General features: G+C 32.9%; 1 protein-coding gene across 2 annotated transcripts in view; it reads right to left on the bottom strand.

Annotated features, from left to right (window-relative positions):
- TOP2B (DNA topoisomerase II beta) overlaps positions 1-16518 on the bottom strand; it is a 67776-nt gene that overhangs the window by 6306 nt on the left and 44952 nt on the right. For both annotated transcript variants that reach the window (XM_032267919.1, XM_032267909.1), the window contains exons 23-33: positions 15761-15961; positions 14593-14788; positions 14359-14450; positions 11370-11525; positions 11143-11226; positions 8208-8402; positions 5718-5862; positions 5335-5496; positions 3338-3536; positions 2220-2299; positions 924-1034 (exon numbers count right to left, since the gene is read on the bottom strand). In XM_032267919.1, the coding sequence (XP_032123810.1) occupies positions 924-1034; positions 2220-2299; positions 3338-3536; positions 5335-5496; positions 5718-5862; positions 8208-8402; positions 11143-11226; positions 11370-11525; positions 14359-14450; positions 14593-14788; positions 15761-15961 (1621 nt within the window). The remainder of the gene's footprint in view (positions 1-923; positions 1035-2219; positions 2300-3337; positions 3537-5334; positions 5497-5717; positions 5863-8207; positions 8403-11142; positions 11227-11369; positions 11526-14358; positions 14451-14592; positions 14789-15760; positions 15962-16518) is intronic.

Raw genomic sequence — 16518 nt, forward strand, 5'->3', positions numbered from 1 at the left:
TCAATCCACTAGGTAAAGGCAGCTGTGAGCAGGGGAGTGTTAATATTCCCGCACAGTGGCAAAGAGCAAGTCCTCAGGTAACAAAATGCAGACGATGCCCAATATGCACTAAGTGGTAAGGCCAATGGGACATGGGAAGGTACCTAGTGTGCTAGCTAAAGAGACACTTGCAGCTAACCAATTTCTCAATATGGTTCTAGTGAATTCAGAATAAGTGGGACTATTTTAAATTGTTGTTCTGCTACTTTCAATTCATGTGTGTCTGCAATGATGTCTGTTGTGAATGTTCAAAATCCTTGAGGGAACAATCCACATTATTTACTTGCTGTCTTATACAGCACACATCTCAATCAAATTTTTGTATTTTTTTTTTAAGTATTATCCTTCGAACACGAAGTACAAATACTGACCTCCTTCTAAAGGACCAAGGTGCATATACCTTGGTACTAGCGAGAGTCATTAATCAACTTAAAGTGTTTTGTGGTCAGTCTAAAGCTGTGGAAAAGAAAGAAGCTACATGACTCACATAGAAAAAGGGAACCCCAACTGAACTGACCACTCCCTCCACATAAGGAGTTGAGTCATGATTGACATAGATAACAGAAGCAGGCCACTAGCAAGACAAAATTTTAAACTCCATTACAACCTAACCACAAGGAAGCTTTACCAGAAAGCTATCTTTAGATACTAATGCATGGGATTACTTTATAATTACAACAGCTTTAGAATGAAGTGTTACAGAAATTTTATTAATTCCCTCACATGGTTAGAAAACAAGAGATTCTCCTTATAAGTACTTATACTTAATTGTTTGATGATAAATTCCTAATGCAAATAGTTTCAAATTAAATTACATTTCCTTTTACATGAACTACGTTACATGTTTTATTCAATACTTAACTCAATCAAATATTAGTACATACCCTTTTTAGCAGCTACTGTTTTACTTGGAACTTTGTCTGTCTGTTTCAGACCAAATGATGGTGAAAAAACAGAAGCAGAATCTTCTTCATTACTGTCAAATTTAGCTGAATCTAAAAATTGAAAAGCCTTCTTTTAGCAAAGAGATGTGACAAAGATCTCTAAGTAAACTTTGACTCTTTTAACTGATGACTTCCCTTTAGCTAGATAATTGATTTTATATTACTATTTTGTGACCAGATAAGACACAATACATAAACAGCTGAAAAAAAATACCATTTATACACCAAAAACATGAACTATGTGGTGAAATAACACAGAAGTACATAAAGTAGTAAAAATTAAAAGTCTCAAATGCTAAATATTTAAAACATAACTCACCAATTCAAAACACATGCTGACAATTTATTTTAAAATGGGATATGAAAATGTTCCACTGAATTATTCTAGTACCTCCACAAATAATACTATTAACCATTTCAGGAATCAGTAATAACATTTAAATCTAAAAGATTAGTAAGTGTTCCTATTTTTAAATATATTATTAAAGACTAATTTAAAAGGCATACAGGCTTACCTTCAGTTTACTTTTGCATTCAAATTAGTTTAAAATCAATCGGTTCTTCCCTAACACCGTAGCACAAACTTTTAAAGTAACTAGTTGGATGTAAATAAATGTTTATATAACTGTTTTGACACACTATGAAAAATAAGTATCTACTTATAAAGAACATGTACCAAATATGTCTAAATGTATAGATGTGTATATTAAAAATGACAGTGAATCAACTAAGTAAAATGACCTTAAAAATTCCATACACAAAAAAATACAGGAAACAAAAAGTACATACACCGGTTAAATTTGCTTTTACGAAGGTTTTACTCTCTCAGATAACTAAGGTTTAGTAAAACCAACCTGCAATCATACTGGTACCCTTTACAGCTTTAGAAAACTGTCGTATATATGTTCACATTTCCATGAAAATCAAATTTCAATCTTTTGAAATTTCTCTATTTCTTTTCTCTCATTAAAACACTACACACATACTCACACCCATATAAGCATTTGCCTGTCCACCTAAATGCTTCCATAATTAATGCCTATTTTGACCAATTAGTTAGGAATCATCTCAGAAAAAGTAAATAAGCCTTATTATCTTGAGCAAAATATAAAAAGGAAGTTTCCTACTCATAAAAACTTCTGAAGTTAAATCGTGACCTCAAGATTTATTTACTGTTTTGTCTCCACCATTGAAAGCAGTAATACAATAACCAATGAAAAGACTAAATGAACATACCGTCTTCTGACTTCTGAGAATATGAAGGAAACGAGAAGAGATTACCAAAATCCTGACTTTTTCTGTCATGCAAAGATTTTCTATTAGAAAGAAAATAAACACCACGGAGGATACAATTTAAATATCTGATTTCAATCCTGATAAATTACATGTAATATGTACTGCAGGATTATAATCACAGAACAAAACTTTAGTTTTTATTTCTTTCTCTTTCTCTGTTAAAGAGAGGGTAATCAAACTCTTTCTCTCTTATGTGTAAAAGTGTGCACACATACCCACAATCCATGTGCACACACCATGTATATACACTGACACCATACAAATCAATTATTTAATATAAAAAAGAGTAGAAACTAAGCAATGGTTTAAAGTTATTCAAAATATAAAACCAACTTCTACAGTTGATAGGCATAACCATTCCAGAATTTAAGATCAGCACATTATGGACAAAAACCCAAGGAGAAAGAGAGAATCCCCAACACACCAGGCAACAATTCTATTTCTAATTCAAGACTACAAGTGGTCAATTATTTCCACATCAAGGCCAATTGTAATAGGTAAGAAAATACTTTTTTAAAAAATCTAAAACAATTCACAAACGTCAAACCCTGGATGTATTCACAATTACCAAAAGCAAGAAAAATCTATCAAGGCCAAATTTAGGGAAGAAACAAACCTCCCAATTCTAAAGACTTAGTAACTTTTCTCAAAACCAGGGGTTGTCCAATTATATCCCATGGGCCTGCTCCCTATTTTTGTGAATAATATTTTACTGGAACATGGCTATATTCATTTATTTACATATTGTTTATGGCTGCTTTCTTACTTGAATGGCAGCATTAAGTAGTTGTGACAGAAACTATATGGCCCACAAAGCCTAAAACATTTACTATTGAGCCCTTTATGGAGAAAGTTTGCCAATCCTTCTTTTAAACTATAGCAACTGTGACGGGAACAGCTGCAATATTAACAACATTCATTCTCTCATGAAGATGACCTTGCCTATCATTTCTTCTAAAAAATGATAACCATTTCTTAGAAGAGCTCACTATATTATCTTCGGCAAATGTTTACAACAACTAACCATATCACGAAATAGCAGTTGGTTCATTACTTACTCTGGAGTAGCTTTTGATTTGCCTGGTGAAAATGTATATTCATCTTTATCCAAGCCATCTGAAGGAACAAATTCATCTTCCCCATCATTTGTTATGGGAGATGCTTTAACTTTCAGTTCCTCTAAATCATTATCATCATCATCATCAGCATCATCATCCTCCTCTTCTGAGAAATCAAATGTGTATTTAGGTCTTTCAGCTAGTAGGAAAAATAAAAATAAATGTTAAACTCAAATCCTAGCTTTATCTACATGAAATATTATTGCTAATAAAGCATTTGAAATCAATTCCAGCTATCTCTAAAAATACCATAAGAAAAAAAGGCAAGCATTTAGAGAATCAAAGCCAACAACTTTGGCCTTAGTTGTTTGGTAGCGTTAATGTCTGTCATACACTTTCCGGGAGGCTACTGGGTAATGATGTGCATGTTAGAAGAGGATAAACTAATGTACTTACTGATATACTTAATAATTAATCAAAAACACTGAGGAAAGTAATCAATTTGGCCTTGTCTCATGCAGCCATCCTACAAATGACAACAAATATAATGTTTCCCATTTTTGCAATCACAACAAATTTTACAGTTATTTTAAAAGTGCTAAACTTTCTTGGCTTTTGAGAGAATCTTGTTCTGTTGCCTGGGCAGGGAATGCAGTGGTATGATCACAGCTCACCGTAGCCTCAAATTCCTGGACTCAAGCAATCCTCACACCTCAACCTACTGAGTAGCTGGGACTATAGGTGTGCCACCATGCCTGGCTGATTTTTAAAAAACCTTTTTTAGACACAGGGTCTTGCCACGTTACCCAGGCTGGTCTTGAACTCCTGGCCTCAAGTGATCCACACCCCTCAGCCTCCCAAAGTGCTGGGATTATAGGCATGAGCCATAGTATTGAGCCCTAAACTTTCTCTTAACTTTTTGGATAAAAACTTCCATCTTTTCTTCAGAGTTAGCTTTACTATGAAATAATAAAGACAGTAGTTTCTTAGATGAGTGAGAACAGACAGGAGACATAAAGACCTCAATATATTCACAAAATAATAATACAATGCTATTAAAGATACCAATTATAGTGAAAGGCATATTGCTATAAAGAAAATCAGTTTGATTATAATTTATAGAATATATTATGAAATAAAATTTTTAAATTACTTGGATGTTATATAAATGTATACTTCGTTTTTGATGTATGTAAATATAGTTTTAAAGCATTTAATGTAATAAATTTTCATTTAACTTATATCACTCATATTAAAGACTCACCTGTATTATGCTACCTATGTACACCAGGGAAAGAAATTCAATCACTTGGTGATTACAGAACCAAAGAATTTAAGGTCTGATATAATTAAAAACATCTCTCCCAGTGGTAAACACCCACAATGTTGTATCATTCATTTTCATAAACTAGGACAAATTTTCAAATAACAAAATTTCAGAAGAATGTACAAAACAGAAAACTCACTAGATGTTAATAACTTGAACACTTCTTGTTAATAAATATTCAGAAAGAATCAAATTATATTCTTAACAGTACTATATTAATATAACAGCAAAAATGGGATTCTGCAGTTCAGTCATAACACTATCATGATCTAAAAGAGAGCTATGTACTCAGACTCTCAAAGCAGGAGGAAATTCTTTATGATACAAGGGGTAGCAAACCAAACAAAAACAAAACCATAAAGCACTTCTAATATTAATAGATCTATCATTGCTGGTATCGTAGCAAGGTACATTTTTTCCCAAACATCTTCAAACTGTGGAAGAAATATAAATCAAACTTTATAATAAAAATCAGGAACAAATCTTTAGAGAAATAGTTTCATGGCCAACTTTGCTGGAAAGACCATTTTGTAAAGCAATTTTTTTCTTCTTCCTAACTGTAACTTCTGAAACAGTAATGGCTCAGTACTTAAACAACACTGATAATACTAACAATACCAACGTATAGGTTAAACTGTAATATGCAGTAATATTAAATGTGTTACACTACCGGCTGCTCTCCTAAGCAAAGAATCTCTTGGAATAACCACAGGTTCTGTTTCTTCCAAATCACTTTCTGACTTGGATTCATCATCTGACCAAGGATTCCGTTTCTTCACTTTCTTTGCAGTAGATTTACCAGATGATGTAGGTGTTTTTCTCACTCTGGTGCCTAAAAGCAAAAGAAAAGCAATAAGATATGTATCCATATTTACACAAATGTCATTAGTAAAATTTTTATAATAAAAAATTCATTATAAAGTAATAAACGTTTATGAAAATTAAAGGCATTATTTCAACTACCAGAAAAAGAGCACAGTCAAAAGAATCTAGTAATATTCTATACATATAGTTTTTCTCTCTCACACACAAAAAACTGTAATAATTTCTCACCAGGTTCCTTTTTCTCTCTTTTGGGTTTGGGACCTTTATTTATAGGAGCTGACGGAGTCAATGCCTCTTCTCCTGCACCTTCTACTGGCACTCCACTGAATTCTTCATCAAATTCCACTTTTACTGCTGCAGTATCAAGATCACCCTACACATTAAAAAGAAAATGAAGCCATGAGTAAAAATAAAACATGCATATTTTAAAGATATAGTTTTAATCAACAGATAGCTCCTTCAAATCACGTAAGTTTAAAAAATGTGATTCTGCTGAGGTCCTAACAACTGGCTTTGATCAGAACATGTTTTCTTTTACTTTACTTCACCTATCTATAATAAATAATATTGCATACAACTCTAATTGTCCAGTACATTCAGTGAAATCACAGCTACTTAGAAGCAACCATAAAAAATATGAAGGCAGCTTCTGATTTTCAAAGGGATTTCCAAACCAATAGCTTAAAAGTATCTGCAAAATAAGTTCCTACAGCTCAGGCAGACCTCTATACACTATTTAAAAATCTTCAAATTATTGAAAGAAAATAAGTAATATATGTCTTGTATTGCTAGGCACTGTAAGGCAGTCCCCAACCTTAAGACTATGGGGTAATAAAGCAAAAACAAAAAAACACAGAGGCACATAAAAAGGATGAGTCATTGCAATAGAAATAACAAATATAGAGGCTGGTACAGCTGTGGCCCAAGGGAAGAAGTAAGAAACTCTGCTTAAGGCAGGGTCAAAAAAGCCTCCATGGAGAAGTATCTTTTCTGACTCGAGCTCTAAAGGAATCATGTAAGTTTGCCAGGTGAGAAGAAGTAAGGAGGAAAGGGCATCCCAGGCAGAAGGCACAAAGCCATCCAACATGAATTAAATGTTTAAAGAACTGGGTTTCTAAACATAGGCAATAGTCTGCTAGAATTCAAGGAAAGGTGAGAACAAAGTGGCCAGGAGGAGAAACACAGGGAGGCATGCAGGTGCTAACACTGTATACCAAGAATTTGTGCACAGCCAGTGGGGAGTCACCGAAGATTTTTAAGCATAACAAGCAGACTGACTTTTTAGAATTTTCATTCTAGTAGTAAAATACACAACTTAAAGGAATGAAGTAGAAAAGAGTAGAAATCATGATTAAAAGACTACAAACAGAGAGTTAAGAGGACCACTTTATCTCAGAGAAAACAGAATTCTCAGGCAGTGTCAAATGGGGACCAAGATAAGGGGGTGGATTTTGGAATTACTTAGTAGGCAGTCAGTAGGACTTAGTTACTGATTATATGAGAAAACTCCCAAGTTTCTAGCTTACATCTGTGATGGCTGATAGTGTCATTAACTGGGAGAAGGCAAAAAATAATTTTAAAATCACGATAATGAGTCCAGTTTCAGAGACACTGAGTTTGATGGGCTTCGAGCATTCAAGTGGCTATGAGCTTGGCACTCCTGAGGGCATTACAGCTTAGGAACATAAATTTAGGGGCCATCAGTACGAATGGAATAAGCTCTGGGCATAGATGAGGTTACTTGAGGGGACCATGTCAGGTAAAGAAGAGAGTGCAGAGAAATGAATCTAACAAACACCAACTGAAAAGAAGCCATTTTCCAAAGGAGACATGCAAGAGTGTTGGGTAAATGAACCTGTATGCAGTGGGGAGCGGAGTAAGAGGAAAGTAGAATAGACCTCAGTTTATCAGAACAGTAGAAGAGTGTGCCCACTCTGGTATCAAAACGTGCCTACACTTCAAATATGAGCTCTGTACAGAGAGCTCTCCAATCTCTCTAGCTCTTTAGGCTCATTTCCCAAGCTCTAATAAGAAGGCTACATTCCCACCTATTTGTTGGACACATCTAAGTGTATACTCTCTGGATTCTAAAAATCAACCTGTCCAAAAACATTAGCCTCTCTCTTTAAGACCAACATGCACCCTACTTCCTCAGCTCTGAACATTTTTTCTGATGTTTCCTTCTTCTGGCTAACACTGGTCCACCCTGCTTGAGGTTAGGTCAGTGCCTTTTTTTAAAATCCTCAATAGCACCTATCAGTGTCAATGACCTAGGATGTGTTCAGCAGTTGTTTAAGAACAAAAACAAGTAAACAGTAAAAGATGACAGTATTTTGTAAGCCAAACAGACCCTTTCCACCAAAAGCCTTCTTTAATGAACTATGACATAGAACTAAAGTTTATACTTTAAAGTTAATATACTCATTGTGTATGTGTTTTTTTTTTTAATTTTGGCTTATCAGATTTTAACGGAGAAGACTGCTGAGTGGAGTGTTTCTATTTCTCATTTTAAAAGCTGAATTAAGTAGCTCTTTACAATATGTGATCCTTTACCAATATGTTGTCTGCTATAGATCAACTGCTGTCACAGAATGATTTCTTATTACCATTGAAATATACTTTGAACAAAATATGATTTAAACACACAGTAAAATTTTTAGAATCATACATATGTTTCATTTAAAGATGAGTCTATCAATGACAAGAGGTATGTCATACCTTCTTCCTCTTCAGCAACTTTTTGCTGGCATCTGCCTTCATAGCTGTAATTTCAGGAATTATTCTTCTGCCATATGGTGAGGGCATTGTCTCTTCCAATTGAAGTTTCTTCACCTTGGGTTTGCCAACTTTACCTTTAATTGCTTTTCCAGACATTCCAGCCAGAATATCTTCTCGTTCTTGAGCTTCCACTTTCTAAAGTGTAATTATAAGGCAGTAGAAGGGACATAAATAACTTCTTAGAAAAGATAATCACTACTTCATAAAATATTGAAACAAATGTTATTCACTCAGTAAAGAATAAAGTTTTCCTTTTAACTTATCTAATCCAAGATTAAATAATAGAAAAAAGTAAAGAATTCTAAATCAGAAGACCAGGGTTGTGATCCCATTTCATCTAACTAGCTTCCAATTTGTAATACGAGGAGGAATAGTGACCAAATGACCTAAATAGTCTCTGCCAATTCTAGAGTCCCATGATATATTATGGAATCAAGACCTCTAATAACTTAGTATCATCAAAATCCTAGCAAATCACACATAAAGGTATTTCTGTTAGTAAGTATGAAACTATTCTTTTCTATTGCTTTAGTCATGATAGAAAATATTAAAAAAAAAAAAAAAAAACTCGTAAAGTCAAAAAGTATGAGAAATTAAAAGTGCCAATATAGTTAGATTGAATTTAAGAGGGTCTATGTAATGATAAATAAGGATATAATCATGATTAATATACTAGATTCTACATTTACCAGAATTATTCCTTCAACTAGCTTTTGAACGGCACAAGGAAAAAATGACATTTCTTTAGATTTTTTTTTTTTTTTTGAGACGGAGTTTAGCTCCTGTTGACCAGGCTTCAGTGCAATGACATGATCTCAGCTTGAACCTCTGCCTCTGGGGTTCAAGCGATTCTCCTGCCTCAGCCTCCTGAGTAGCTGGGATTACAGGCATGTGTCACCATGCCCAGCTAATTTTGTATTTTTAGTAGAGATGGTGTTTCTCCATGTTTGTCAGCCTGATCTCAAACTCCCAATCTCAGATGATATGCCTGCCTTGGTCTCCCAAAGTGCTGGGATTACAGGCTTGAGCCACAGTATCCAACCATCTTTACTGATTTTCAAAAAGATCTTTGTAGCACAATAGTTTAATAGAAATTACGCAAGCTTTGAAATCAGACAGTTCTGGATTTCAACTGCACTTCCACTTACTAGTTATGTATCCTCAGGAAATAACAAAGGACAGGTGCGGTGGCTCACACCTGTAATCCCAGCACTTTGGGAGGCCAAGATGAGTGGGTCACTTGAGCCCAGGAATTTAAGACCAGCCTGGGCAACACAGCAAAACCTCATCTCTACATGAAATACAAATAAAATTAGCCAGATGTGGTGGCACACGTGTCCCAGCTACTCAGGAGGCTGACGTAGAAGGACTGCTGGAGCCTGAGTGGTTGAGGCTGCAATGAGCTGTGATTGTGCCATTGCACTCCAGCCTGGGTGACAGAGCAAGGCCTTGTCTCAAAACAGAACAAAAAAAGCCAGATTTTGGAGTATCCACCATGTGCCAGACATTTAAATATCCTGTGATCCCCATTTTAGTAATGAAGAAAGTGGGTATCTGAGAGGATGAGTAATTCTATAATGATATAATTCCTAAGACAGCGACTTAACCTCTCTAAGTTTAGTATCCTTATCTGCATAATAGGTTAAAAATAATCTTACTTATTTGAGGTTGTGGTGAGGGTCACTCTGGGCATTATAGAGAATGCTGTGCCAGTCAGTGTACAATAGATATTCAATTAATGGTATCATTAGACTTTAAATGATACAGAGAGACATAAAATTTAAGTCTAAATCTTTTTAGATGTTAAAAATACACATAGCAGATTTTAAATAAGTTGTTTGGATCTATTTCATTAATTGGCAAATAATAAAATAAGATGATAAAAGTGAAAGAGTATTTTTACTAGGGTTATTTTGAATGATGACTTTTCAATAGTGGGGAAATTTATAAGCATAACCACAAAACATTGCTGGTGTTTCACTATATTAGTGATCAAATTTAAAGCAATATCAGAATATCAATAATAGGAATAATTTTTCTTTTACTATACGAAGCCTTCATTTTTAGTTTTTAAATAAATAACTCAGCAGAAAAAATGTGCAAAAATCTAATTAGTCAACAATATAAGGAAAGCACAAATCAAGAAAGACTTACATTACAGCACTTGAAAGATCATTGAGGGAGCCCAGAAAAATAGCACTAAAAAATTCTAAATTCTTTAGGGAACTAATATACCACACTTGATAAGAGTTGTAATTCTGACTTAGACCATCCGAGTAAAAGCAGAGCACGTAGGCAATAAAACAAGTAAGCAACTTAATAAAAAAGTAATATGAGTATTAAATGGTATTTTACATTTTGCCACTCAAAAATCATTCATACTGCTACCATTAATTTAATTCTAATATTTTAAGTGGGCAATTTTAGAAAAGGTTTGCTTTTTATATCTTAGCTCTATTTTATTTTATTTTTTTAATTAAAATTCTACTTGGAGAAAACTATAACATGAAAATATTGAAATTCCTGTTAAAGAGACTATTATTCTACTCCTAAGATCAAAGTACTTATATTAATTAGTCTTATCTCTTTTCAGGAAAACATTAAACTGAATCAATTATTTAATCGAAAAGTCAGTTAAAATTTTTTAACTAATTGAAAGTAGATTTAATCTATTCTAAATTTCAACACCATAGCATTTAAATTCCTCCATACAAGTTCTTTGTAACTTCACGTAACTAGAAGCTTAATCCTAACTCAGTTTATAAGCAATTAACCCACAGAGAGTTAAAGAAAACTTAAAGATAATTTAAAATAATCTCATTCTTGTTCATAAACATTATTTTTCCAAATATATTTTAATAGAGACTTAACCTACATCCAGTTCTTCAACAAATGCTGCTAAATCTTCTTTCCAAAGATCTGAAGGAGATTTTCTTTTAAGATCGTTGACCTCTCGCCCCTATAATAAAAAAGGAACAGTTTAAATATTCAATAGTTTTAAAACATATAAAGGATAAATCAAAATACTTATTTTTGGAAAAAGAAAAAGATACAGATAACACTGAAACAGTTTCAAACTATTTAACCCACAAAAGTTCATACTTTTGCATCTCTCTGTTTAATCAGTTCTTCAACTTTTTCTTTAGTAAGAGACCACAGAGACATATTTAAAATATAATTAAAATCTGGGCCTGAAGGAGTTCCTGAATCGGAGGAACTATCATCATGTTGGTTTTGTGTTTCTTCCTCTTCTGCTGCCTGTAAAAAATAACAAATTTTATATTAAAGTCTTGTATAATATCAAATTAATGTTGAATTTTATCAAATAATTAGTTTAAAATTCTACCAGTGCTACACTATAAATGCTACATCTTCAGGATGACGGGGGGTTATTTTAAATTACCTATAAAAATATATTTCCTTATAAAAAGTTTAACATTTTCTAAAGATGCAAAATAAGATCTTCATAAGAAATGGTATATTCTATCCCTATTTACTCAGGAATCTGATGAAACATTAACTGATTTCCTCAAGTACTAAGTAACAAAATGAGAGGATATCACATTTTAAAATTAATAGAGTAGAATTAATGTTTTATCACTGCATCTTGTCAGATTTTTATACTGGTGAGGGAATGAACACTCTGAAATACAAAATAAATACCACTTATATAAAAAATATTTTACAGTTATAATAAATATGTGAAGGTACATTCACTCACTGATGGTGAATTCATAATAAAAATTCTCTAAAGCAAGAATATTCACATCAGGACTCAGAGAAAGTCCACTTAAGAATTTAAGAGTTGGTGAGTTAGAGTAAGAATTTCGTCAGGGTTTTGCTGAAATTTTATTCATCAGGCCCTTTTCTAGAGAAACAGCTGCAACAAAAAAATTCTCTTTTGCTAATATTAAATTTCAAAATACAATGAATTTTTAAAAAGTTTTTTTAGGTGATATCACCTTTAAATTTTTAAAATACCAATAGCCATTAAATAAAATTTTACCTAAGTTAAGACACTCAGATAATTTTAAATGACTGAGTTAACCATGACACTCCATAAAGCAAGAAGTTCACTTTTGGTAACCAAAAGAGAGAGAGAGAGAAAAAAAAAGCTATTTTATAATTAAAATTTGTAAGTAAAATAATATATATACACGAAGTACAGTTTAGGTGTACTTTAGAAATAAGATAAAATTAAAATTGCAAAGCAACATGCTTCATTATACAACAAAAACTATAAATTTGATTAAGCCACATTAGCTAAATAAAGAATGCTATTGTTGAGCTGATAGATGATTAATAAGTACTTAGATAACTTATGACAAATTAATAATTTTACACTTTTGAAAAATTCTTCATGAAACAGTATGCTGCTATGGAGTATTCAGGTTGTTAAACAACTATAAAAATTTAACAGGATGCAACAAAATCCTGTTTACACCCACATTTTGGAAGTCTATTTGATCTAGGTTTTGACTATACCCAAAGTATTGTTAATAAGTGCTCTATGAATATGTGTATCTATCATTGTTAACAGAAATATGACTAAGGACACTTCCAGAAATTAAAAAAAATAATAAACTTTGCAAGTTCTAATGACAAAATTCCATTATGCTTTATAAAAAACTTTAATCTTCTAATTAGCTACTTTATAATTCTAACTCTTTTCTCCAACTCTGTATAATAGGACACTCTTGTAAGAGCAGTTCCTTTTGTTACCTGAACTCCCCAAAATGGACACATGGCCAAGATGCTGAAAACATTCTGATGGTGGTAATGCAATAACTAAAATCAAGCTATGCTTTACCCACAAAATCTACTTTCCACCAGAAGGACATTCTCAAACTGTAGAAATCTTTATCTTTTAAAACTAAGCACTAAAAATTCATCAGCTTACTACTTTTTTTAGAAAAAAGATATAGTTTAAACCAACGGTGATACAGAAGGGCAGGTGTTATAGAAATTATAATTTAGGGTTTAACAATACAATAAAACACATTAAGAGGAAAACAAAGGAAAGGGCTTCAATCATCTTAATTCTGAATGTGCCCATCTTGTCCTACCCCCATTTTCTTCAAATAACGAATAAGCCTATTATCTTAATATATATTTGCTATCCTATAAAACTTATTCTAATCTTACTCACTGTAATATATGGCTTTTATTGACTTCAAACTAAAAAAAATGTAAACAAAAGCAGTATTTCAAAGTAGTTTGATGAAAAATATAAAAACATGATTGAGAACTCAAGTACAGGGAAATGTAAAGGCTCAAGTTATGCCACATAATTATAACTATTTTTTAAAGATGTTATCAGAATCATGTATGTACAAATAATCTAATATCCAAAAAATTAATCATACAAATTTTCTTCGTCTACTGTAATATATTTCTGTTCTCAATCACAATGTTGTATTGTTTAAATTTTTCTTTTAGTTATCTAAAACATCAAAAAACTTATTGAGGGGAATCTCAACATTTCAATATCCCATTCACTTAACTGCTATTACTATTTCTTAATCTGCGATGGGCACTCTACTGAATAAAACATCAGACTTTTAATCTGAAGTTCCAGGGTTTAAATCTCTGGCCAAAAATCTAAGCATGAGGCAGAGCTCGGTGTTTGATAAATACTGTCTATAATAATAAGCATTTTGTTGTCTTCCCAGTATTACCCAAAACCAGATCAAGTGGTGATTGGATGCCATATTTCAAACATAGGCTGATTCTGGATGCGACCAGTCGTGTTCCCAGATAATATACATGTAACTCACAAAAACCACCACCACCACAACTTTTAATGGCAGACTCAGGAAAAAAGACCAAGGAGACTGAGCTACCGTCTCACACCTGGAGCCATTTCTCCAGGCTCTGGCTGAGTCACACTGGCCAAGCGCTTTGTGGTGGGTGTATACTAAAAACTCCTATACTATATCTGTTCTGTGGACAAACAGAAGACTTCAGTCTCTGAACAGGTAATTCAGCACCTTTAGTAGAACTAAATTTAAAATTTAGGGATTGAATTTTTGTTTGTTTTGGACGTTGCTTTTAAATGCTTCTCTGAATGTCTTTTTCTGCAAATGATTACCTTTTCTTGTGCTTCTTTCCAGGCTTTCACTGGGTCAGATTCATAACCTCTCTGGACTAACATTTGAATCAAATCTTTCTTTGACCTATTCTCTATGTGAGGGAAAAATAAAGTTAGGATCAAGATAAGAGATTCAATTTGTATTTGCTTATATTCTACTGACAAAAATGTCTTCTATTAATAAAGCTTTTTCCATTTTAACTAGTGTTCAAATTTTTAAAGGTGATATCTTACCTATAGTAATTTTCCCTTGTATCTTCTCTAAAATGAAACGGGCTTGATTGTTAAGCTTTGTAGATTCTGCTCCCAACATTCCCACAAGCCACTCCTTACGTAAACCATAATAACTTAATCGTAAATCAAAGAATTCTTTCAGAATATCTTGCACAGTTTCATATTTCTTCAGACATCCCATATGATCAAAGAGTACCTAAGCAAAACACAAATATTTTGCAGATTATACAAATCTGTACTGGTATTTTAACTTACATAACATCTATAATATTTAAAATAACCATAATGCACTTATATGAACACAGACTACCCCTAAAAACCATTAAACAGGACCAAAACTATTAGGTACATTTCTGTAAATATTCCTTTGGTGACTGCAGGCTGATAAATTCAATTCTCACAACCATGAAAATATTTAAAATAGAAATCATTTTGAAAGACAAAAACAGGCCTTTTAAAAAAAGGGTCTTAAAGTAGCCATGAAACCACCTACAAAAATCATTTTTCCCCAAACTGAAAACATACATATTCTATTGTTAAGCTTAAAAATGTTACAGTTTTTCCTCCCCCAGATATTCTGTGGATGTGCATTTGTCCCCTTTCTCTTTTATATCTACTTGTGCTATATCCCAGTCACTCAAACTCCCTATCCTTTTTCTTTCTTCTATCAGCCTTTCTCAGCAGATTATGACACTTTTTCTCAGCCACTGTACTACTGCTGAACTTTTACTCCTTTTTAAATCTAAAAGCTAATCTGGAATGGAACTTGAATAATCGCCTTCCTCCCCAGTTGTATAAATAAAGATAAATGTGTAAGTTTAATAAAGCAGATTAGAATTATGAGTACTCTACAATTAAAATGCTACTAGAGATGAGCATAAAGTACACAAAGGCCCTGCAAAAACCACTCTCATAACTTTAGTCAGTGAGTTTAAGTGTGTATGTATCTTGTATGTTCAAGCCCAGATGTATAAACAGAGAGTTGAGAGTAAGGGCAGTGGACAATACTAGAAGAAAGGAATATGCCCCTAGAATCTTTAGCAAATCTGCAGGGAAAAAAAAAATGCATTCAAGCATACTATAGCCACTCATATCATGAAACCAATTATAATTATCCAACTTATACCATCCAAGAAAAATTAAATTTATAGTAAATCCAATAAATTACCATGGAATTACAGGTAAGAGTAGTTTGAAGTTTAAAAACTTTATGCAGTCCAGCAGCTTCTGCTTGTGCTAGTTTCTCTTCAGTCATTTTCACCACAAATTTCACAGTTGTGTCAGTATGATATTCTTTATAATCAGAAATTAATGCTGGTGTTTTATCTGTTCCATTTAGCATAGGTTCTAAAACCTGTTCTTTATATACCTATAAAAGATTTAAAAATAAGTGATTCTTTTCATGACACACTCTCATGTTTCATATTACAAGCCATATAGTCTTCTGAAAACTCTCAACTCTCATGGGGAATTAAAAAGGAAACCTCAAACTCTATCATCTTCTGTCCAATCACCATAGAAGACAATATACGAGGACCTCGGTGGTGGAAAACGAGATAAGAAGTAACGGCGCTGATCCACTCATACTCCAAAGGGCAAGATAAAGGCTGAGAGTATGAAAAGGATGACATAAACTAGAACTGACGAGACGACATGCATGCTTTTAGATCTATAAAGCTGATACATGAATTTACTGACCATATTTATAAGAATAAATAGCACTATGTCATATTCTACTCCTTTCATTTTAAGATAAATACCAAGATAATAGTCCATAAAAGCCTTACCTAACCTAAGTCATACTACACTATTTAGATATAATTACTATTTGACTATTCAAAGCACAAATTCAACGGAAGGGTAAAAGAAAGTACAGGAATTTGTAAACACTATGCAAGCTTAGGACAAACAAAGGTAGAATTATCC

The sequence above is a fragment of the Sapajus apella genome, unplaced genomic scaffold (genome assembly GCF_009761245.1).
Source record: "Sapajus apella isolate SASKATOON/1434 unplaced genomic scaffold, GSC_monkey_1.0 scaffold4, whole genome shotgun sequence".
In the NCBI taxonomy this organism is placed as follows: domain Eukaryota; kingdom Metazoa; phylum Chordata; class Mammalia; order Primates; family Cebidae; genus Sapajus; species Sapajus apella.